Below are 23,792 nucleotides of genomic sequence, written 5' to 3' on the forward strand. Positions count from 1 at the left end.
ACACAACTTCTTCCAAATCTAACTATCCTTACGGTCTTGAAAATGAATTTAATGCTTCAAAATATTTTTACAAATAGTTTCAATAGTATTTTATTAACACTGAAACTATGAGTTTATAATTTTCCTTACTTTAGCATTATAGAATATATACACATATAGATACATAAAATCTTTAGTACACTTTTGTATTTTTAAAATGTTTTTATGTTAAAGTATTTCTTATAATGATATTAATTATATTGATTAAATCAAATCTAAAACGCGTTTAAATAAAAATTCAAAAGATAATATGTTCTTAAACTTAGAAATTTTGGTATTGTGGTGTTTATTATAACTTAGAAAAGAATCCCGAATTTTTTGCTATTATGGTGTGCTTATTAAATACAGCTTGCCAAAAAAATTAAGTCCCGAATATAATGTAGATTCCATATTAACAAAATCATTTTAAAAAGATATCTCATTTTAGCAAAAAGTCCAACAATGTACTAGTTTAAGGGGTGAATAAACTACCCATCTTTATGTTCAAAGATTTTCTTAGCAAAAAGTCCAACAATGTACTAGTTTAAGGGGTGAATAAACTACCCATCTTTATGTTCAAAGATTTTCTTAACAACGTTCCTGGATTTTCCTTCAGTGCAATGTACTTAGATCTAAGTATATGCGGTGTCTTGAATTAACACCATTCAACCACTTACATATACCCAACCTCCATTCCCAAAACCTTTCACACCATACAAATGTTTTTTCAACCTTCAAAACCTATTAAAATATATTTTTGATCTTCGAACACCGTTTTACCAGAAGAATCAAATACTTTACAATGGAAAACAAATGGAGTTCTGGTCTTTGCAGCTGCATGGAAGACGGCGAAACTGGTGAGAATGTTTTTTTCTTAAATAAAATCGACCAATCGATTTGCTAGTAAATTCTTATATACAGTTCCGTTGTCATTATTTTTTAATAATTTTTTTAGAATGTTATATAATGATTTAATATGTCTTCCTTTTGTTTTACGTTGGATAAGCTTGCCTCACATGTTTCTGCCCGTGCATCACTTTCGGACGGATCGCTGATATTCTCGACAAAGGAAGTACCGGTAAGTCATATAATATAAGTATATTTTAATTCGATCCTTTGATATGATTGTATGTATTCATGTAACGTGTATATATATGTATGTACGTAGGTTGTGGGAAATGTGGGATGTTTTACGGACTGATATGTTGTGTCATTGGCTTGCCATGTTTGTTCTCATACATGTACCGGACCAAGATGCGAGAAATGTACGAGTTGCAGGAGTCTCCAGCTTCGGATTGCATCACTCACTGCTTTTGTGAATGTTGTGCTCTTTGCCAAGAATACCGTGAACTAAAAGCCCATGATAATGTTGACCCTTCTCTTGGTAAAATGCATTCTCTCATAACAATTTTTTTTTTGTTTGTTAATTTCTCTCTAAGATATTGATTCTCCTCTACTAATTATTTGATGTTGACTTTTACTATTATTTTGGTGTAATAGGATGGGATGGCAATGTGCAAAGGGCGCTGGCTCTTCCTCCGGATCAACACATGACTGGTTGATTCAAAAGTTATTGGTTACAAAATGTTTTGCAATATGATTTATAATAATAATTAAGCGGATTAATAAATAGACCACTCTCAACTGTAGCCTTTTGTATTTGGCGCTTTAATTAAAAAAATATTTCAGTTTTATTAATATATTCATGCCCATATATTATATATACCAAAAAAATTCGAGAATAATTAAAACTTTGGGTTTTTATTTAGACGCAAAATCTTTGGAGTTCTGATCATTTTGATTGCATGGAACGACGGTGAAAACGGTCAGATATTTTAAAATAACAGAAAATAATTAACGCAGTCTTATATATAAATCTAACATCATACTGTATTTTTATTTCTTAGTTTTTGTTGTTTGTTGTGCATTGGATCAGCTGTGATCACATGTATAGCTCCGTGCGTCACGTTTGGATAGATCGCTGAAATTGTTGACGAAGGCGCGACAAGTAAGTCGTTCACTGATCATATTATACATACACTAAAAACAAACATTTATATAATAATTTCATATAATCCTCATTTATGTAAACATACGAATATATATATATATTTTTTTGCTAAATATGTGAATTTCATTTAAAAATGAGATTGTTTGTAAAAATTACAAAAAGACTAAAAACAACAGGCTATCCTTGCCCAAAAAAAAAAAAAAAAAAAACAAGAGATAGCCTAACATGCAACTACGATAGGAGCTACTTAAGCGTGGGTGAGCCAAGTCTGGATCAGATCACCAAAGTTTTTGCGGTTAATTTTTGCCAGGATGGTGTCTCGTATCAGTCTATCAATTCTCTTGAAGATGGCTTGTGGCGTGGAGGAGATTGCGTTGTGAAGCCGGTTGTTTCTTTGATGCCATATCCCATAGATGGTGGCGTGAGCTACTAATCTGCGTAGAGTCCTCGGGGCTACATCATCTTTACAGCCCAGCCAAGTAGAGAAAGCAGTCCAAGTGTGGAAGTAGAAGGGATTGTAGCCTAACCTTTTAATAGAGAGATCCCAGACTTGTTCACTGACTTCACACCGTAGAAACAAGGTGGTCTGGAGATTCGACAAATGCATCACAAAGACAGCAATTTGGGCTTATTTGTAGCCCACAATTTGTGAGTCGGGCTCTTGTTGGCAACCGGTCAAGGTGCGCCACCCACATCAAGAAAGCATGACGAGGGGATATGCTCCTTTGAACCACACATTTGATGTCCATGGTTGATGTATTTCCCTTGGCCGTAGTGCTTCCCAGCATCGTTCACCTGCCAAACGAACTCATCATTGGAGGTGGATTCGGTTGGGAGCGATATAGTAGTAGTTAGGTAGATCTGAAGAGCTTCCGCTTCTGGTGATCTTGCGCCTCTTATCATCCATCCATTTTCGGTACAGCAAGCAGCGACCGTGTATGCATGATATAGAGATCCCAAGCTGTCGAGGTCCAGAATGACCAAATAGATATAGATAAGAGGTCCTAGAGAGGTCCAAGCTTTCCAAGTCCAAGAAGTCTGCTTATTCTCATCAATATGCTCCAGAAATAATTATTCTTCAATCTGTTGTTTCTCATCCATTCAACCCACCGAGAACTTCCCATTTGCAAACAGTAACCAAATCAACCTCAAACACAATGTCTTGTTCCATATCAGAAGATTCCTTAACCCCAAACCGCCTTCTTGAAGAGGTAAACAAACACTGTGCCAGGAAACTTTAGCAGCTGCCTTGGAAGTTGTATTTCCATTCCATAAGAAGCGAGAGCAAAGGATTTCAATCTTTTTTAGGAATCCTTTTGGAAGTATGAATGCAGAACTCCAAAAATTGACAGATGTGCAAGCACAGCAGCAAGAGATGATGGCTCCTCCAACAGGTCAACGGATGATGGGTTGACTTACTTTTTTTTGTTATTTTTCTCACAACGTGATCTAAATACTGTTTCATATTTCTGTCTTTGTTTTTTTGTTACTTTTAGAAAACTTCATGGCCAAATATGTAAGGCAGCGATTTCATCTTCGTGTGAGCTTGAATTTGAATTTCACGTATTTTTTTTTGTATTTCCGAAATATGAATAAATTTCTTTTTAGAAAACTTCTGTCTTTGTAATATTCTAATATTTCACGTAATTAATTAAAGAATATATAAAGATGCATTCTTTGTAAAAGAGTTTTTTGGTTTGGATTAATACTACAAAGTCCAATGGGTTGATACTTAGGTTATTCAAAGGCCAACTATATGTCGTAAACTCACACAACTTCTTCCAAATCTAACTATCCTTACTGTCTTGAAAATGAATTCAATGCTTCAAAATATTATAACAAATGGATTCAATAGATATTTCATTAACACTAGAATTATGAGTTTATATTTTTCCTTTATTACTTTAGCATTTATAGAATATATTTACATATAGATACATAAAAATCTTTAGTACACTTTTGTATTTTTAAAATGTTTTTATGTTAAAGTATTTCTTATAATGATATTAATTATATTGATTAAATCAAATCTAAAACGCGTCTAAATAAAAACCCAAGAGATAATATGTTCTAAACTTAGAATAGAATCCCAAAAATTGGCTATTATGGTGTTTATTATAACTTAGAAAAAGATCCCAATAGTTATGGTGTTTATTAAATACTACTTGCCAAAAATAAGTCCGGAATATAATGTAGATTCCATATTAACAAAAAAAATTTTATAAAAAGATAACTCATTTTAACAAAAAAATCCAACAATGTACTAGTTTAAGGGGTGAATAAATTAGACTACCCATCTTTATGTTCAAAGATTTTATTAACAAGGTTTCTGGATTTTCCTTCAGTGCAATGTACTAAAATCTAAATATCTGTGGTGTCTTGAATTGACATCATTCAACCACTTATATATATACCAACCCAACCTCCATTCCTAAAACCTGTCACACCATAGAATTGTTTTTCTCAACCTTCTCAACCTATTCAAATATATTTTTGATCTTCGAGCACCGTTTTACCAGAAGAATCAAATACTTTACAATGGAAAAAGAATGGAAATCTGGTCTTTGCAGCTGCATGGAAGACGGCGAAAATGGTTAGAATGTTTGAAAACAAAAAAAATCAACCGATCGAGTCGCTAGTAAATCCTTATACACAGTTCTGTTATCATCAATTTGATTATGATTGAATTTTTGTTCCTTTTGTTTTACGTTGTATAAGCTTGCCTCACATGTTTCTGCCCGTGCATCACTTTCGGACGGATCGCTGAAGTTGTCGACGAAGGAGAAACCGGTAAGTCATATAAAGTAGTATATTTAATTCGATCCTTTGATATGATTGTATGTATTCATGTAACGTGTATATATATATATATATGCATGTATGTACGTAGGTTGTGGGAAATGTGGGATGTTTTACGGACTGATATGTTGTGTCACTGGCTTGCCATGTTTGTTCTCATACATGTACCGGACCAAGATGCGAGAAATGTACGAGTTGCAGGAGTCTCCAGCTTCGGATTGCATCACTCACTGCTTTTGTGAATGTTGTGCTCTTTGCCAAGAATACCGTGAACTCCGAAGCCGTGGTCATGACCCTTCTATTGGTAAAATGCATTCTCGATCATAACACTTTTTTTTTTGTTTGTTAATTTCTCTCTAATGAATAATGATGATATTGATTCTCTATTAATTATTTTGGTGTAATAGGATATAGAGAGGATTGGCGAAGGGCGAAGGCTCCTCCCAAGGATCAACACATGACTGGTTGATTTAATAGATATTGGTTACTATATGTTTTGCATTATGATTGAAATTAATAATCATGTGGATTAATAAAATTGAGGACTCTCAACTGTAGCCTTTTGTATTTGGCACGTTAACTAAAAACATTTCAGTTTTATTGAATTTTTTCATGCCCAAAAATACCAAAAAAAATCCGAGAATAATTAAACTTTAAAACTGTGTTAATGTGGAATTAAAGTCAAATACACATTTCTGATTTAGGGGTTAAAATATGCCTCTTGATTTCTTTACTAGTTTAGTCGTATACGTAGTTGGGTTACAATTAACAGTTTTAACTATCATCATATCTCGCGCGTTAAAGAGAAACGCTGATGCAAATTTCCAAAAGAGACAAACCTTACAGCCCGAAACACCGGCAGATCTTACGGCCAAGCCCGAGCCTTTCTCCGGCGAATTCTACATCTGTTGTCGCCGTAACAACCTCCGGCTCCTTAAAGTTGGCTTTCTGGCTCAACTCCTCGAACGCATCAACCACATTCTGCAACCGAGCCACGAACTCTATCAGGAGAGACGCGAACGTTGCGAGAGACAACGCACTCGCGCTCTCGTACGTCTCCGTCGTTTCAAGCAGCGGCGAATCTCCGTTCGTCGTCTCCAGATGCGGCGGAAGCACAAGTCTTGCAGGCCACGACACCTGCTTCGAGAGAGTAGGCCTATTGTTCAACGGCTCACGGTGATTCTTCTCTCCCCAGCTCTTTGGTATCTCAAGAACCGCCTCGCTTTGCGATTTGAAGGCGTAGATTGGAGCCTCGTTGTCTTCTAGTGTATCTGAATCTTCGAGGGAGAGAAGTTCTTGAGGCTCTGACTTTGGTTCCTTGGATCGGTTTCCGATCTCCCAGTATTCGGAATTGACGAGAAGGTAAGATTTCTTGTCGATCTTGTGCTGTAACTCTTCTGCAGCTAGATGTACTTCAAAGAGAAGGTCGAGTGGTCCTAGCTTCTCCATCTTCTTCACTTTCTCACCAAGCTCTCTTAACAATTTGGCTCCTTCTACGCCCACTCTCTGAAGTTCTTGACGGAAAACTTGTCTTCGTTCCTCTGGTGCCTGCCATATGTTTGCAGATTGTAATTTATAAGTTCACAAATTTCCGAATCTCTATCTTTAGTATCATGGATAATGAAGCTAGAGGGAAAATGTTGACCTGGATTTCTGAGAGAATGCAGCCGTGTAATGCCATGACAGTGAATGCACAATGTTTGAGAGCGCCACTGAGCTTGACGTAGTTCTTCCATGGATAGTTAAATGATTTGTATGGTCCGTGAGGAGGCTCCCATATTGCGAAACTCATCTTTCAAATTACGACAGAGAAGAAAAAAACGAACTAATTCAGAGACGAGAAGCAAAGGAAGAAGAAACATAATTTTTTTAATTATGAAGATGATTCCGCAATTGACAAATACCAGAGACTCTTCTTGGCTGGTTGACTCAACCGCTGATCTGTAACCCTTGTAAACCGGATCCTCTGAGGCTTGGTAAGTGAGGATTTTGGATGGGATTCTCTCGTACTCAACACACCGCAAGTATCCGTTGACACAACCTGTAAATGACCAAACGACAATACTATCAGTTAAGCATCTTCTCTAGACTCGGAAAGCCAAAAGCTTTATATTATACTAACCTTCAAGAGAAGTCGCGACATTCATGAAATTCTTCACAACAAGGTTATGAAGATCCTCTCCAGCCCATATAGGATAGATAAACATATTGACACCTAAACTAACACCAGCACCAAGAGCTATAAGCAGAAACCGGGAGATAGCTACTTCTATGAACTGCCCTGTTCTGAACCCGGAAATCAGAATATAGCAATATGTAAGCAAGAAAACGCGGAACCCGTATTCATATGCTTTCATCGCCGGATATAGCTTCATGAAAGTTGCAATGAACCCTGAAACAATGAGAAGCCTATATAAGTTGCAATGATGCTGTAAAAGATTTGAAGGTTGGTGTGATGCAGCAAAACACACCAATGCAGAAGATACTAATGGTGCAGAAGAGCTCTTCCCAGTCTCCGGTTAGTGTAGAAAGCTCGGCCATTCCAAGGGCAAGACCTCCAGCTGATAACGTCCCAAGCGCTCGATTAAAACCTTTGCTTAGAGTTGCTCCTATTAGAAAACCAACAACAGTCATCACAACGTATTAGCTTTAAAGCACAGTTTCTCTTAAACAAACACGATTTTGGTTTAGAGATGTGATTACTGATTGACAAAGTATGATTTAGCTTCAGTAATACAGAAATCGTCAATTCAAGATTTCCAGTCAAACAAAATCCACACTTTGCCTATTATTTTTAATTTAAAAGAAGAAAACGACGAATTCAACAATGAAAGCAACCACGCACACACTCTTTTGTTTAAAAGAAGGAAACAAGCCAAATCCAGATAAACTCCAGTCGAATCATCAATTTCCATATGAGTATTTTTTCAACCGTGATTAAACCCCAAATCGTCAGAAACTAAATTTATTTACCGATCGTGAATTCGAACACAACGACGACAGTGAGAATAGCCCAGACAGAGTAACGGCTGAGATCCGGATTAGGTTCCTGGAAGAATATCAAAACCGCGACAATCGTCAGAGCAAGCCCAATCTTCGCGGAGAAGACGATCTTTCTCGGATCAGACACGCCCATCTCCCAGGCCTTCCTCCCCACATCTTTGGCATCCTGGTACATTCCGGAGATTTTCTCGGATAGGTTTCCGCACGAACAGCAGCAAAACCGAGTCCTTCCATAATTCTCGCTTTCGAGAAGATCGTTCGACTCGATATCGGTGAATCTAAAATCGGAGAAACCATTATTTGACAGAAGCTTTTCGCGTTTCTCGAGTATTCCATGCCTGAAGGAACCCTGCTTCGGCTCCATTAAAAGTACACTTTAATGGCAGAGATATTTTGGACTGACGAGAAACGAAACTGCTTAGTGGTGGTGGTGTGGTGGCCCTTATAGGTGAAGTGAAGGTGAAGAGAGAAAAAAAGCGGAAAAAAAAGTGGTCAAATTATGAGGCAAAGTGACGACGTTTTAATTCCTTTTTTATATATGTTATGTGGGCAATAATAATTCGACGAAAGTAGGTGATTCTTACTTTAGTTACGTTACGTCACGTGACGATTCTTTGTCGACATTCAATTTATAAAATCTAATTAACTAATAATATAGTACTATTATTTGTCCATTTACTTAATCTATTAGTTTAATATGCAGATTAAAAACAATTCCTGTATGCCAACACAACACTTATTTAAGCAATGAAAGTCAGACTCTACAAATCGTAATCATACCCAAAGATAAGATTATCAACTTGACTTTAGGAAAACGGGCGTTTACGTGAACATTCCAAGTCCCTATTTTTTTTTTGTGATAAAAATTCATTTTTTTCTTTATTTTCTGTCGGAGATTTGGTACGTACCATATACGGAATAAACTTTTCTTTTTTGGATGCCATTATTGAATCTGTTGCTAATGCATGAAGGTAATAGGATTATAGGAAACAATTGTGTTTAAGTAATACAGTTCTCCATCTTATCAATTGATAATGCTTTGAGAATGAAACTTAATCTTAAATAGTTAAATCCAGTTTTGGAATAGACAAAACCTGCAATGGTGTGATCAGATTAACAAGGATTATTCTACTAACAAAGTGGACAAACACATGATGAGATATTTGAGTTTAGAGTTTGCTCGTATGATCTAAACCTAATCCACAGGAATTTCAACGTCCATCTCCGGTTTACAATTCCCAAAGACCTGTGACATTGGAGATACAAGAAAGAAGATGCAGCATCAGAATCGTAGAGTACAAATCGGTCTGAAAAATACAGAACATTATGTCGGTATTCAAGCTGCTGCTATTCTGATGCTACAATCACAACAACCAAATTTATACCTTTATGAAATCCTCCAGGGTTAAGAAAGAGTCACTCGTGTAGCCTGCTTCAGTCAAAACCTGGCTCAGTACTTGCTACACCACAGAAATAAAACACAAGACACATAGTGAAAACACTTGTATACTGAGTTTCAGTGCTTATGATCATAACCACAAACACTGAAGCGAAAATTGGAGCCTAAGATGATTGAGTAGAGAAATCCAACATTTAGTACGTCAAATATATAGTGGAATCACGGAATACTAATCGAATAGTGAAAATACGTAGCTGAATAATATTTCCGCAGGGTTATCACTACAGACGCTAAAAAACTAGGTGTAGTGCTGTAAATTATTGATGTTTCGTTTTCTCTAGTTATTTTTGTTATCATGTCCACAGTATATAGCGTAATCACATCTCAACAAACACGAATTTGTGAAATTTTAATGAATGTTTCTAGATTGGTAAAAACTAAAAAGTAGCTGAATTACATTTCCCAAACGTAAAAAGTGGTATACCATTTATAACCAATCTTTTAAGATGGATGATTAGTTCGTTACCAAATTTGTATACATACCTCTCTTTGATCATCAGACATGAATGACCCCGATAAGTCCCGCAACACTTCCATGATATCATTAAAGGAGACTTTCCCATTGCAGTCGGAATCATAGACTTTAAAAATCACTGAAAAAAGCAGTCTGGTGGTCTTAACTTACATAGAATACAGTGGAAGTGAAGATTTTGCCACAAAGTAGCTTTAAGGAAACTATCTACTTACGTGTAACCTTTTGTCTTAGACTTGCCTTGGCACTAAATGCAGACAAGAAAGCCACAAAGTCCTTAAAGTTCAAACCATCAACCATCTTAAGCAGCCTCTGGTATTCACATCAAGCAAAAATTAAAAGACATCAAGTTCAAATTTATGACTAATCTTAACAAGATTTTATAATATATTAGATGAAGAAGAAAGTAAGAATACCTGAGATAGTGGATTCATGGCGAACTCAGGCACAGAGAGAAACTCATCAGAAGATATAAACCCCTTTGCATTCCGATCTAACTGGCAAAACCTTTGATACAGAGATAGAATTTCCTGCTGCTCAACTGAAGAAGAAACAAAGTAGCGAATTTAAATCAAAAGCATAAAAATTTCAGACATATAAGAGAAGAGACAAGGAGAAGTGGAGGAAAATCTCACATAGATCCTGGCAATGGCTCTGAACTTCTTCTATGTCGTATTGAGTCAGCATCGAGGAAGTGTTTCCCATTTTTTCGAATTTTTACACTTTCAAGATCTGATTCAAACATGATTTAATCATCACAACCCGTTTAGTTATAGATCACAGAAATTTTCATATGAGATTCGTGAAACTAGACGAAATTTGGTGACATGAAATCCCCAACTGAGGAAAAATTATTGATTGCTTTCGTCAGAATTATTGGGGGATAGAGGATTGATTCGAGAAAAAATGACACTAATTCAAAACACAAACCATAAATGCCTCTACTGATGTCTGTAACTTTATAGAAGCATTGTAATCCAATAGCTCAATTTATCTTTTTAATCTATATACAACCTCTAAAAATGTACATTTCTCGTTAGCTAAAAGCAGAGGAGATCATTTGAAGGAAGGCATGATACGATTATTATAAAATTAGACGCAACGACCGTAACTGGATTCTGTTAACACCACAAACAATTTCGATTCCCAATTTAAAGACCATTGGATCAATTTTAATTCTGCAATAGAAATGAAACAACTGCGCTTAGCTCATCTCTTTCACCTGATTCCTCACTAATGCGATCTACTCTGAGATCGACAAGAGCTTTCGAAGAAGAAATGAGAGAAAAACTTACATCGAATACGAAAACCACGCGACGAAGATCGGCTTGCTTGTTATGAGGAATCAATCGAGAGAGCTCAACGCAGCGCAGATGAAGAACACCTACAAGGGTTAGCGTTGGGTTTGCTCGCCCTTTTCCCCTCGTCTCTCTCGGAATTGTCGACCACTTATCTCTTTCTTCTACACGTTGAACTGATTCTTCCGGATCGCAGTGTAAAGATTTCGCCGGAGACCTGCCTTAAGAAAACGAAAAGGCCGAAAAGGCTCAATTATTTGAAGGCCCATAATAGAAGACCAAAGCCCAAATTAGAATTTACCGTCGACGTTTTGACGTACATCTCGTGAAGCTGGAGAATGGAGTGGTAGTGGACTCAGTGAACGCCTCTTTCATCTGAAATCGCTGCTTTCTCTTTCGATTTTGAGTTCGCTTCTCTAGCCATTGATAGGATACGAAACGATACTCTGAAGCCATGTTTTCGTCTCTCTCAGCTCCCTCCTCACTTTCTTCTTCGTTGATTTCATCATTCGTCGCCGTCAAAGCGCCTCCGGTCACCGGACCTTTGAATCCCCGTCGAGATCTTCTTTCTGTTCGTATCAGGGCTAGCTCGAAACAGAATGGTTCGGATTATTGTTTTCCCGATAAGCTGAAATCTTTTGCCAAATCAGCGATTCTAATCGGCGCTGCTGTTTCCATGACCGGGAAGTTCTCAGCTTTACCGGTCAAAGCGGAATCTCCGGTTACGACCACCGAAGAAACTCTCTCGGAAGTGAAAGAAGAGAGAAATGCGTCTGACATCGAACCCTCTTCGCCATTGTCCGAGCTTCTAGACTCCACCCCTGAGGCGGTCCAGACGCTGAGATCACTCCTTCAGCAGAAGCTCGAGAAGGGAGAAGATGAGGAAGCTCTCAAGCTCTTAGAGAGACTAGTAACCGCACAACCAGATGAAACAGAGTGGAAGTTCCTAATGGCGAGGCTACTGGGAGAGATGGGCCGTCCGGAAAACGCACGCCAAATGTTCGAGGAAATTCTCAGACGAAACCCGCTCTGTTTCGAGGCTTTGTTCGAGAATGCATTGCTCATGGACCGGTCAGGGGAAGGAGATGCGGTGATGCAGAGGCTGGAAGATGCGTTAGCTGTGGCGCAAGCTGAGAATATGGTGAAGGAAATGAGAGACGTGAGGCTGATTATTGCGCAGATACAGTTCTTGCAGAAGAACGTGGATGATGCATTGAAGAGCTACGAGGAGCTGACGAAAGAGGATCCAAAGGATTTCAGACCGTATTTCTGTCGAGGTATGATCTATAGTTTGCTTGACAAGAACGTCGAAGCTAAGGAACAGTTTGCGAAATACAGGGAGCTTTCTCCCAAGAAATTTGAAGTGGAAGGGTATTTGAGAACTCCGTTATCTAGGATGAAGCTCTTTGGTAGTGGTGAAGATAACTGAGTTTAAGTTGGAATAGGTCTCACATTTGAAGAATAAGACATGGAAGACTAGATTGTTTTCCTGAGAGAATATTAAGCAAGTGTTGTATTTGTTGATTTGAAAAACTCACCCATTTATAGTTTATTTTGTTTCTTCTTTGATTCTTATTTGACAAGAAGGTAAAACCAACGTGAACGTATGGAGATATTGAGTGTACGAATTCATTACTCAAACTTGTAAAACCCTTACATGAATCCGCCAGTCCAAAGACCGACATGTTTTATATAACAAAAAAAGTAAAACAAGACCATATCTGCACAGTCCAAAGACCATTCCATGTCCTGCATTAAAAGCTTGGTCACCTGCAATCACTGAAGCAAAACAAACAAAAAAGAGCATTTGGATCACTAAGCTCGTCATAAAAGTGAAACCAGTAGCTGTTGTGACAATAACTAATGATGTAACGTTTGCCATAGTTTAACACAACGACTTGAGAGGTTTCGCCTAGACTAGAACACTTAGCATAAGTTTCCACAAGATGAGTCCAAAACATTTTTCATCCCTCATGTTGTTATGCAAGGATTAGCTTTGTGGTGGAGTAGACATATTGACAACATAGCAGAGTTTTAAAACTATGAACCAGCAGCATTCTTAAATATCTCAAAATAGAGCAACTCAACATCTCATTGGTGAATGTTATAAGAAATTATCACACCTTGAACTCTAGTTTCTTTCGTCACAGCTTATACAAATGCTTACTAATCAATTAGTTGAGCTAATAGACAAATATCAAATACAGGCCTTTCATTTTATTAACAGGAAACAGACTCTAGCAAAGACAAGCATGGAGGCTCTTAAAGTTTCATATCTGGAAAAACCTAAGCTAATCCACAAAGAAAGCATCACCATCATCAATTTAACGAAGTCTAGAGCCAGTCATGCCACATTTGTCTTACATTATCTTTCAGTTCATTAACAGATAAAAAAAAAAACAATGATTCCAGAACTCGGAACGAGTTACTCACTTCATATTACTCAGGCGTAACACATTATTCAGCTTCAACTTCAACAGCCTCCGGCTTAGGACCTGTACCGGAAAAAAAAATCATTCACATCACTAAAAATGACAGTCCATTCATCAACCAAATCACGAAATTAAGAACTAGCTTTAGCTCAGACCAACCTACATCAATTTCAATTCAATGATTTTGCATACATCATTCATCAGCCGAGTTTAAGAAAAATGGCAAATCCAGGAAGAAATTAACCGATTGAGAAAGAAACAAAAAAACCGAATAAATCGTATCAGCAAATCATCCAATAAGCAAATGAAGAAGAAAAACTCACCGTGGAGGGAGATAGGACGATGATCCTTTCCCCAGCCGACGCCGCGAGTGGAATCGAGGTACTGCTGGACAAGATGACGGCATTTCTGGTAATGGTTTACGCCTTCGACGCGGTAACACCATTTGACCTTCTCGCGCAAGATCTTAGCCTTCTCGATTTGGATCCACTTCTCCCGAACGATGTGCTCTCTCATTTCTACCATCGCCACCGGATCCTTGTAAGGATTCTCCGGATCAAATCCATCCGGCGCCGTCTCTTCGAACTCCGGCAACCCCTTCTTTCTCCCCATTGCTTCTTTCTCTCTCTTCTTCAGTCGTCTCGTCTCTCTCTCCGTGAGTGATTCTCTTCAGGATTGGAGTTGTGACTTTGGGACCTTTTCTGTTCAAATATTCTTTTGGGCCTATTTAATTGGTCCAATAGATGGGCCGAGCTTCAAGCACATCGTCTGTCTGTCCAAAATTTTAAATTTCATCGTAATTAATACTATCCTCTTGTTTCACAAAAAAAAGGAAAAATTATACTATCCTCTACTGGATAATTATTGCATCTAGTATAGTTGTATATTGTTTGATGTGAATAGGGTATAGTTGTATCGTTTATTTTTTCTTACTTTTTTTCTCAACTTCAAATCAAATTACAGGTTTTTTTAAAGTTTAATCTATTCTTACAATCTAGAGAGAATTCATAAGTAGAAGTTATTTTGTTTCCAATAATGCTGAATGTTACTTGGGAAAACTTGTTTTTTGTGTGTGTATGCCAATGTAAAAAAAGACAAGTACTACTCCACGTAGATAATGACAAAACATACGACCTTACAAAATTTGTAGAAAATCCACACGAGAAAAAAATAATCTAATGTGTAGACAGATTTGAAGATTTTGTGGACTCCAATCTTATGATTTTAAATTAACTATAAGGTGAAATTTTTCGGGTGTCACTTCGACTTGATTATCATATTCTAGAGTTTATTTGGAATTTTGGAGTAAATAATATGCCAATTGCAGGGTATGGTCGATTCAGAAAGCTACACATATGAGGAAGAAACTCATAAGTTATACTAAAGTAATTATTCAGTCCGTACAGATTAACTTAATGGTAGAAGAAAATGTTATAAATTATTTAATAACTACTGGCCATTATTAACCTATAAATTATAGGAGTCATGAATTGTAAATTTGTAACTATCAAACATTCATAATGAATTACAACAAACATTTTTACAGCATAGCTTGTGATATAGATTTTGGTTATATAAATTGTAGTGATATATTTATTCATATTCTATATATACAAACAGTTCTTCAGATTTCTAACCACATATATAAGAAATTTTATTTAGAAAAAGCTAGACTACAATATAAGTATATATCTTTTCTTGAAATTTGACAAAAGATTATACTTAGCCCTTTAACCAAAAAAAGATATATGTTACTAGCTAATATACAGTATTGCGTACGTACATAAATATGCAGATGTATACGTGTTGTGGGAATCTAGAAAGCTATATCGAATTAAGCCCAAAAACAAGGAAGGGAAAAGCATGAAGATTAATTGAATTAATTGTCAAAGTTTTCCAATGGTAGGATTGACATTCTAATTACACAGAAGACCCAATCTACCAAAATAATCTCCCAGTAAATCTGCTTTTGAATAACAATAGTTAATTATTTTCATGTGGTTATAATATAATACACACATTCTATTAGGTTGGTGGGATTTTTAACCACTCTTCCAGAGTAATTATTTTAACCTTGTCTTAATAATTAAAGCTTAAAATAACTAGTTAAGACCCGTAGGCCGTAGGCTGCACTCTAAAAGGATTCAATCAGAAATTCCAAGTGAATAAAAAAAATTTATATTCGAAAACGCTTTAAATAAAACATAATCTTTTTTTTTTTGAAACCTAATAAAACATAATCTTAAGAATAACAAATATTGTTTTCGAATAGAACCTTTTCAATTTTCTCCATACCAAATTGCCACTCATCCATTTTTTGGAATTTTTTTTCCCCTACAATTATCAGAAATGAAGCTTATTCGGCAAAAAGAGAAGAAGACAATTTACCGACAGAACGAAAGACATAATGTGATTTCTGTTGTTTTCCAGGAACATACTTTATATGAAAGACATATATATGATTTGGCATATTTATTGGGTCAACAAAATCAAAGTTTTTGTTAACACAGTAACACCCGACAATCGAGGAAACATTTGCACGAAACAATCTAACGTAAAATGTGAGTTATACAATTCGAGTTATGTATATAATAAGATGATCGCAACGCAATCTGATCTTCTATATGCATGTTTTCTTTTGGAACATATAATTAAGCATATGTTTATTTGTATAAATGTATATTGCCGTGAGATAAGCGAAAAGACAAGTGTCGATAGAGTAAGAGGGATGCAATGATAAAATTGGAAGTATTTCTCTATAATCGCTATAAATTTAAGATAGACATTTATATGTATATAATAATAATGATAATAGATATATATTTGACGACTAGTCTAGATTTAGATTTGGAATTTTCATATCATACAAAATAGCCATGCACGCATGTTCACATTACATTGGACATTAGGGTTCCATTCATGGTGGGTAGAATTGGGTGAAGTTGGTTGGACAAATCTCACAAAAATACATTACATGTTTCTATAATGATATTTATGCAGATATTGAGACGGACGTTGTTATTTTATAAACATAGTAATGTAATCTAAAAGGAACATTAATATATACGCCGACAAATATTTTATTAGACTCTACAGTTGATATATATAAGGTCATGTATTATGTATAAACACTTATGGTTTAGGATAATAAAAAAATGGGTACGTATGTGTGGATGAAATACCTTGAATCGTCAAAATGTTAGCTGTAATAATCAACAGTTGAAAAAGACTACCCGTGGCCGCTTCTCCCTCAAGATCGGTATTTGGTGCACAAATTATTTCTTACTTTTATATATAGTTTAGTTATATATATGTGAACGACTATATATATAAACCCCATCTATGTCACATTATTGAAAAGCTTTTTGCTGTCGATCTCCTTCGTTCTCTTCTTGGAGAGAGGAGAACTATTCCTTTTCTTTTGTTGCCTCGAACTGAGATTGACCAAACAGCAAAAATGGAAGAAAATCTTCCTCCGGGGTTTAGATTTCATCCGACAGACGAGGAGCTCATAACACATTATCTTTGTCGGAAAGTCTCCGATATAGGATTCACCGGTAAAGCTGTCGTCGACGTTGATCTCAACAAGTGTGAACCTTGGGATTTGCCAGGTAATTATACTTTGATCATTTTGTATTTGCCTGTGTGTTAGATCATCTTCAAATAACTTGTGTTTTGATTGTGTAATATATACTAATAAATTCATAAGAATATGTGAGCATGGTTACTTTTGTTCTATTGTTTTTGTCTACATGTGTTTCTTACAATTATTTAGAAATCATATAATAATACTAAATGTAAAATCAATCATGTCTTCGGCAAATAGGATAACGTTAATGGATTGATCAAACCATTTAATATCATCAGTTAAAAGACATAAAATACGTACATACAACAATATAAAATATAAATGAAACCATAGTTTCTTTTGCCTTTGATAAAGAATTAAACCATAGTTTTTGTTACTTAATTTCTCTGAGAGAGTATATTAAATGGTTTGAACAATCCATTAATGCGTTGTTTTAGTAACCATAATTTCAATTTCTCTGGGAGAGTAAGTTAAGTACGTTCTAAATATTGGTGTATCTAATCTAGCCTACCAAACATGTGGAGACTAGAGACTATATATCATATATGTACGTACATACATATGTAATATATAAATTCTAGCTAGATGGCGTATAGTAATTATTTAATAACTTCATATTATACTTGAATTATTATTAAAAAAAGAGTTAGTATTCGCACATATGCAGGTCACTGTGATATAACTAAATATAATGTGCGAATACTTGTACATCTATATTTGTATGTGCAGCCAAGGCGTCAATGGGAGAGAAAGAGTGGTACTTCTTCAGCCTAAGAGACCGGAAATACCCAACCGGTTTAAGGACAAACCGAGCAACTGAAGCCGGTTATTGGAAAACCACCGGTAAAGATAAAGAGATATATCGAACTGGAGTGCTGGTTGGGATGAAGAAAACCCTAGTTTTCTACAAAGGAAGAGCTCCAAAGGGTGAGAAAAGCAATTGGGTTATGCATGAGTATAGGCTTGAGAACAAACAACCCTTCAAACCCGCTAAGGTACCTATATACTTACAAAATGTTATCAAACTCTTTGGAAGTTAGATGATTTTTTTTTTAATCAAGGTTAAGCTTAACGCCAATAAAAGATAAGAAAGGTTAAAATTAGGGAAATTATATAATATCAATACATTCAGGCTCGGGTCGATAATATATAGGTCCATGTTGAATATATATAGACCCTAATTTTATGATGAAAAAATATCAATTCTTATTTTGTTTAACATAAAACTACATTTCTTTTGAATATCTGTTTTGAGACACATGCCACGAACCGGACATGTATATATTCAATTTTGATATTGGACTAAATTATCAACCTAGATATGTACCTGTTTCGTGCTTATAATAATAGTATATACATAGTTGCTTTTAATTTTCAGAATTGTTTAGTGGAGTGTATATCATCTGTATGTATAAAATATCATTAATACACATGAACATTTATTGCAATCTAATATGATCTTGAACTGATATCATCTAAATTTTTCAGGAGGAATGGGTAGTGTGTAGGGTTTTCCAAAAGAGCATAGCAACAAAGAAACCACAAGAACAACAACCTCAATCATCTCAACCATCTTTTGGATCTCCATGCGATGCAAACTCATCAATGGCAAATGAGTTTGAAGATATCGAGCTTCCGAATCTGAATTCAAACTCATCAACCGTCGATTACAATCATCTTCATCATTATTCGCAAAGCAGCCTTTACTCAGAAGACAATACTACAAGCACGGCTGGTCTCAATATGAATATGAACATTCCAGCGTGGACAACAAGTCTTCTTGGTCCGCCTTTATCTCCAATCAACTCTCTGTTGCTCAAGGCTTTCCAAATTAGAAACTCTTATAGTTTCCCGAAAGAGATGATCTCTAATATCAATCATTCTCCTCTTCAACAAGGAGTCTCCAATATCATGCAAAATGGTGCAAGTTCGTCTCAAGTGCAACAGCAACCTCAAGAGGACGCGTTTAATATGGACTCAATATGGTGAAGAGATATTCAAATAAATCATATAGTAAATTTGAATTGCCTATTAACTTGTCCTTATTTAACCTCCATCAATTTGAACTGTATCATTACACACAACTAGATCTTCTCTGAGGTCAAGTAAATTAACTATATTAGTGCATCTTTTACGTTAAAGTGGGGAAATAAGTTCCCCATGCATGCCCACGTCCTTTTATGTTTATAGGTTATATAGGCTTTCCCTTTATATATTAAAGGAACAAAGAACCCTTTTATAGCCTCCGTATTTTAATTAATATGTATATTTAAAATGGTTAGACATCTGTTACCTGTCCATTTTTCTTGATTTTAGGTTCTGTCAATCTACATATAAAGACGATTGCTCTGAAAGCAAAGTTTAAAAAATGGCTCACAATTTCTTCACTCACTGAGCCAACATATTTAAAGGAGATCAAAATTGTTGCAAGACAAAAAACATACATCAATATACATTTGTTAAATACTTTATTAAATAGTGATAATACACTGACAAAACATACAATTTTTGTAAAAGAAAATCATAAATTGATGCGTTTTTTTTTTCTCCCTTTGGCTTAGTTCAAATCTTCATGATTCCGAGATCTCCTCTGCCACAGGACTGCTCTGCTCTTTGCTACTTAACATAAATTGCTGATGAATCACCTCTGGCTCCTGATTCTGAATCTCCACGTTCTCTTCTTCACCAATCAATGGAAAGATTCATTTCTGTCACACAGCTCCGACAGACTCGTCGGCTACACCCTACTGAGATTAGTTAGCACTTAGCGTGATGGATAATCAGCTTCTTCTAAACTAGAAATTGCCGATTCACCATCAGCTTCATCCCAATCACTATCATCCTCCACATCATCTTTCTCCTCCTCCTCCTCGTCATCATCATCATCTTCGTTCTCCCATTCGGATTCACTGTACGACGGGTTTTTTGCGGTCTGCAAGAACATGTAGATAGTGAATGAAGTGAACAGAGCAGAACATGCGTGCTTTGTGAAAGAAGAGAGATCACAAAAGTGTATTTAGATTGGAAGTCCCTACTTGAGGAAGAGACCACTTACAAGTTCGTTCTGCATTTGCTCTATTGTTTTCTCCAGTTCAGAGATGTGCTGACTAAGCGCCTGCAAATAATCCACAAAGACAAGTTTTCATAAGCAAGCTGCGACCAACTTGTGAATAAAGAATGCAGTTTGAGTTGAGAAATTTCAGGAATTTCGAACCTCATGGCGTTGCATTGCAATGGAACGTTTCAATGCTTTTGCTTTTGTGAGAAGGTTTCTTGGTCTCAAGCTAATTGGTCTCTGGTAATTCTTTCCACGGTAATAAATAAGCGCAAATCCTTTAGGAACCTTTTCTATTGCCACAAGAACTCCACCGCTCTCGTACTCTAGTAACCGGGCCGTGTCCTCAACAAACGCAAGACTCTTCTGTTTCGATATAAGCTTCACAAGTTCTCTATGCTTCCAATGCAGATGCATATTCTCGATGACCCCATCGAAAACACCACGAATACCTGTTTGTTATCCCCATGTAAATATTCATAAAAAAATTAGACATTTGTTCCATTCTATTATAACCTCTGCTTCACTGCAGCCATACAAGAAACGCCAGAATGCTTTAATATAAAAGGACTCACCTAAGGGTAAGTATGACTTCATTTTCAATCCCACTTTCCGGAACATGATTCTTTCTTCCTCAGAGATGACCTCTTGATCATAATCAGGTCCGTTTGGAATCATGGAGGCTTCTATTTTGGACAACAATTTCTCTGCTCTATGAAATTTCGATTGGGCCTGTCACAAATCGACAGAGAAGTTAAATACAGTAAAACGGCTTAATATGACAGTTGCCAACCAGATATCTCACAGAAGACTTCAACGTTAAAAGAGGTCTACTTACAAGGTTTAGTTTGTGCTGGATTCGTTTAACAACTCTGGCACTTGCGACTCTTGAAGCTTCTTCAATCATCTTTTCTCGATGGTCCGGAGTTATCTCTTTCCCCCATCGGGCTTGAGCCTCATAAAATTCGGCCAGAGTGCCAGCTTCCGCTGGTACTTTGTCTCCAACAGGCTGAGAAGCCTCAATGTCTCGATTATTTACTCTCTCTTCGATATCGGCCAGAGTTCCAGCTTCTGCCGGTACTGTATCTCCAACAGGCTGAGAAGTCTCAATGTCTCGAGTTCTTACTCTCTCTTCGACATCCTGAATCTCTTTAGTTAATTCTTGTCGTTCTGCCAAAGTAGCTGCGACACTAGAAGGAAGGAAGTCCTTTCCACGGTATATTACGATGTAATACTTGTTTCTGAGCAGCAAGACACCCCCTGTCAATGTCTACAACGAACCGACAATAAAATGAAACTTAGCTTTCTGTCTGAATCTTATCTGTTTTTTTTGCTATCTAAGCAATAGCCATTCAGATAACTATCAGTATTTTATCTCAACAGTAAATTTTCCCTAACATCTAACACTAGAGAAACAAAAAAGAGAAGCTATACCTTTATCTCATCCGCCATCAGTTTGTTATTTGTATTCTGGATACCTCGCTTCACCGCGATCTTTGCAATCAGACTTTTCTCCCAGAGCTTGAGTATAGCAGCTGCCAATCCTTGGTGATTTCTGTTTCTACCTGTAAAGTGCATATTAGAATTTGGCACACCAAACAGAACCCTCCGAGAATAATTAATCTAGGAATTTGAAAGCAACTTACCAAGAGCAAAATGGCACGGGAGAGTTTTACCAATCTTCCTGAGATTTGTCATCTCGGCATTGGTCAAATTTGATCTCATCCCAGTAGGAAGAAGCCTGAAAGGTGTTTTATAACCAGGAATTGTAGGAGGTAGTAAGTCAGCGTTCACAGGTAGCACCCCAGTACCCCACCACTCGTGAAAACGTGGGCCTAAACTGTCTAATAGACTGTTAAATTCAGCTTCTTCTTCTGTCATAGTCTCCTTGCGAATCGGGTTCCTGACAATTGGATCTTTGATTTCCGGAGGTGCACTTTGATTATCTTTGGAACCTGTTGCTTCATCGCCAGCAGAAGATACATCTGGAACAAAAAGAGTTTCTTCAGGTCTGGCCATTTGATTAGAGATCATAGAAGGCCCTTGATAGTCACGCCCACGATAAACCACCATTACACTTCCTGCCCTCCATATCACCATTCCACCAGTTCGACGCTGCCCATTAGAGTAAATTCATTCAGTTCTCTATAAACCTAAAAATTAGACATGCATCTATTACAAAGTCTTGTTACGTAACAGTTGTGCTCAGCTCCATATCCTGTAGTTTTTACAGACCTCGAATTCACCTAATTTCACAACTGCGTTACCGTTCCCACTTCCCAAATCCTCCATGATCATATTTCTTTCACTAAGTTTCTACTGTTATAATAATAAAACCATAACCATTCTATTGCAGAACTAAATCGAGATTAGGTGATTATTGTCCCTACAGATCATACAATTCGCTCTCTATTGGGATCATCTAGCAGCATATTTTACACCTCAAATTCAGCTAGTTCATACATCTTTCTCAAAGCTATGACTACTTTGAGAAAACCAATTAGAACTCTTCTGCAGTAATAAGGCAACAATCAAAAGTTCTTTTACCAGGAATCAATGGAGTATGCAAGGGAACTGACCTCAACTATCTCATGGGCCGTCCTCATGTCGCGAGCAAGCACTTCATGGAACTTGAGCCTCACAAGTTCTTCTTTCCTCCACGTATCATGAATCTTCTCCATCACTGCCTGCGTAAGCCCAGCTTTTGGAATACTGATCCTTACCCTCAGATACATCCCGTCTCTCCTCAGCCGCCGCAACTCAGAATCCTCAACCGTAAGCTCCGCCAGCGACGGAGCTCTAGCTCTCCTCTTCTTCACCGCCGCTCCATCTCCTTCCATCCTCTCCGCCGCTTGTTCTTCCTCGTTCTTCTCCCATGGCAACAACACATCATCATCTTCGTCACTCTCTTCTTCTCCTTCAGCCAACATCATATCAGGCCTCACCCACTCTCTCTTCAACAAATCCCCCAATCTCTCTTCTCCAGTCACCGGCTTCACATCTCCGCCGTTAATTCCGTCTCCCTCGTTATCTTCCACATCATCCTCATCGTCCGAGGCTAATCCTAAGTTCCGTAGCCGAAGAACGATCCTCTCAATCGCGCTATGCCCTTTATCCTTCTCCAAGTACCGTCGTTTCGCTTCCGCCTCTTCCTCCGCCGACCGAATTTTACCTCCGCCGTTTTGTTCGGCGACTTTCTTCCCGGAATGATCGCCGGCCCCGGCGGATGACGGAGGCCACTTGTCTATCCAAGGAGGGGTTGGTTTAGAGTGTCGCTGATCCAATCGGCGGTTGTTATGGCTCCTGTTGTTGCTGCTACGCTCGCTCGTACGGAGCGAAGAGAATTGCCGAACAATGGGACGAGAGGGTTTCGCAGACAAGGAATAGAAGAGCAATGCGTGGAGCGAAGGAGACGAACAGTAGCGAGAGCTCGAGGTCAGAGGAAGAGAGCTTCTCAGTGGCATTTCCGTAATATTGGGCGGAACCAGAGCCATTGAACACTGAAATTTATCTAGAAAAGCTTCAGCGAACTGCCTTCTCCATCGTTTGGATACCGAGAAAATTTTTAGCAGGCGGATAAGCTGAAAAAAACAAAATCAAAAGAATACTTGACTAAATGGATAAGATTTTTCTTCGCCTTGTATTGGGCCTATTTA

At 37.2% G+C, this 23,792-nt stretch overlaps 8 protein-coding genes across 8 annotated transcripts; 4 read left to right on the forward strand and 4 right to left on the reverse strand.

Moving 5' to 3' along the window:
• Positions 1–820: 820 nt before the first annotated feature.
• LOC18023699 (protein PLANT CADMIUM RESISTANCE 7) lies at positions 821–1,580 on the forward strand. Its single transcript, XM_006406539.2, has 4 exons — positions 821–875; positions 1,025–1,096; positions 1,187–1,402; positions 1,519–1,580. The coding sequence occupies exons 1-4, from the start codon at positions 821–823 to the stop codon at positions 1,578–1,580; spliced, it is 405 nt and encodes a 134-aa protein (XP_006406602.2).
• A 2,987-nt stretch (positions 1,581–4,567) lies between these two features.
• LOC18023700 (protein PLANT CADMIUM RESISTANCE 7) lies at positions 4,568–5,297 on the forward strand. The gene is made up of 4 exons (XM_006406540.1): positions 4,568–4,622; positions 4,748–4,819; positions 4,920–5,132; positions 5,236–5,297. The coding sequence occupies exons 1-4, from the start codon at positions 4,568–4,570 to the stop codon at positions 5,295–5,297; spliced, it is 402 nt and encodes a 133-aa protein (XP_006406603.1).
• A 230-nt stretch (positions 5,298–5,527) lies between these two features.
• LOC18023701 (aluminum-activated malate transporter 9) lies at positions 5,528–8,282 on the reverse strand. The gene is made up of 6 exons (XM_006406541.2): positions 7,802–8,282; positions 7,300–7,437; positions 6,951–7,220; positions 6,733–6,869; positions 6,474–6,620; positions 5,528–6,376 (listed from the first exon to the last, which is right to left on the reverse strand). Exons 1-6 carry the CDS (start codon positions 8,193–8,195, stop codon positions 5,669–5,671), a joined length of 1,794 nt encoding a protein of 597 aa, XP_006406604.1. The 5' UTR covers positions 8,196–8,282; the 3' UTR covers positions 5,528–5,668.
• A 577-nt stretch (positions 8,283–8,859) lies between these two features.
• Positions 8,860–11,272, reverse strand: LOC18023702 (calcineurin subunit B). Its single transcript, XM_006406542.2, has 7 exons — positions 11,058–11,272; positions 10,398–10,494; positions 10,179–10,303; positions 9,978–10,074; positions 9,774–9,883; positions 9,217–9,291; positions 8,860–9,077 (listed from the first exon to the last, which is right to left on the reverse strand). Exons 2-7 carry the CDS (start codon positions 10,465–10,467, stop codon positions 9,027–9,029), a joined length of 528 nt encoding a protein of 175 aa, XP_006406605.1. The 5' UTR covers positions 10,468–10,494; positions 11,058–11,272; the 3' UTR covers positions 8,860–9,026.
• A 134-nt stretch (positions 11,273–11,406) lies between these two features.
• LOC18023704 (protein SLOW GREEN 1, chloroplastic) lies at positions 11,407–12,629 on the forward strand. Its single transcript, XM_006406544.2, has one exon. The coding sequence runs from the start codon at positions 11,515–11,517 to the stop codon at positions 12,487–12,489; it is 975 nt and encodes a 324-aa protein (XP_006406607.1). The 5' UTR covers positions 11,407–11,514; the 3' UTR covers positions 12,490–12,629.
• A 43-nt stretch (positions 12,630–12,672) lies between these two features.
• LOC18023705 (NADH dehydrogenase [ubiquinone] 1 beta subcomplex subunit 10-B) lies at positions 12,673–14,191 on the reverse strand. Its single transcript, XM_006406545.2, has 3 exons — positions 13,816–14,191; positions 13,494–13,555; positions 12,673–12,839 (listed from the first exon to the last, which is right to left on the reverse strand). The coding sequence occupies exons 1-2, from the start codon at positions 14,102–14,104 to the stop codon at positions 13,518–13,520; spliced, it is 327 nt and encodes a 108-aa protein (XP_006406608.1). The 5' UTR covers positions 14,105–14,191; the 3' UTR covers positions 12,673–12,839; positions 13,494–13,517.
• Positions 14,192–16,850: 2,659 nt separating this feature from the next.
• On the forward strand, positions 16,851–19,222 carry LOC18023706 (NAC domain-containing protein 92). Its single transcript, XM_006406546.2, has 3 exons — positions 16,851–17,103; positions 17,811–18,076; positions 18,570–19,222. Exons 1-3 carry the CDS (start codon positions 16,950–16,952, stop codon positions 19,068–19,070), a joined length of 921 nt encoding a protein of 306 aa, XP_006406609.1. The 5' UTR covers positions 16,851–16,949; the 3' UTR covers positions 19,071–19,222.
• Positions 19,223–19,522: 300 nt separating this feature from the next.
• Positions 19,523–23,699, reverse strand: LOC18023707 (CRM-domain containing factor CFM3, chloroplastic/mitochondrial). Its single transcript, XM_006406547.2, has 8 exons — positions 22,716–23,699; positions 21,783–22,251; positions 21,571–21,701; positions 20,975–21,406; positions 20,712–20,868; positions 20,296–20,588; positions 20,137–20,196; positions 19,523–20,013 (listed from the first exon to the last, which is right to left on the reverse strand). The coding sequence occupies exons 1-8, from the start codon at positions 23,628–23,630 to the stop codon at positions 19,846–19,848; spliced, it is 2,625 nt and encodes an 874-aa protein (XP_006406610.1). The 5' UTR covers positions 23,631–23,699; the 3' UTR covers positions 19,523–19,845.
• Between the last annotated feature and the right edge of the window lie 93 nt (positions 23,700–23,792).

The sequence above is a fragment of the Eutrema salsugineum genome, unplaced genomic scaffold, assembly GCF_000478725.1.
Source record: "Eutrema salsugineum unplaced genomic scaffold, Eutsalg1_0 scaffold_13, whole genome shotgun sequence".
Lineage (NCBI taxonomy): Eukaryota > Viridiplantae > Streptophyta > Magnoliopsida > Brassicales > Brassicaceae > Eutrema > Eutrema salsugineum.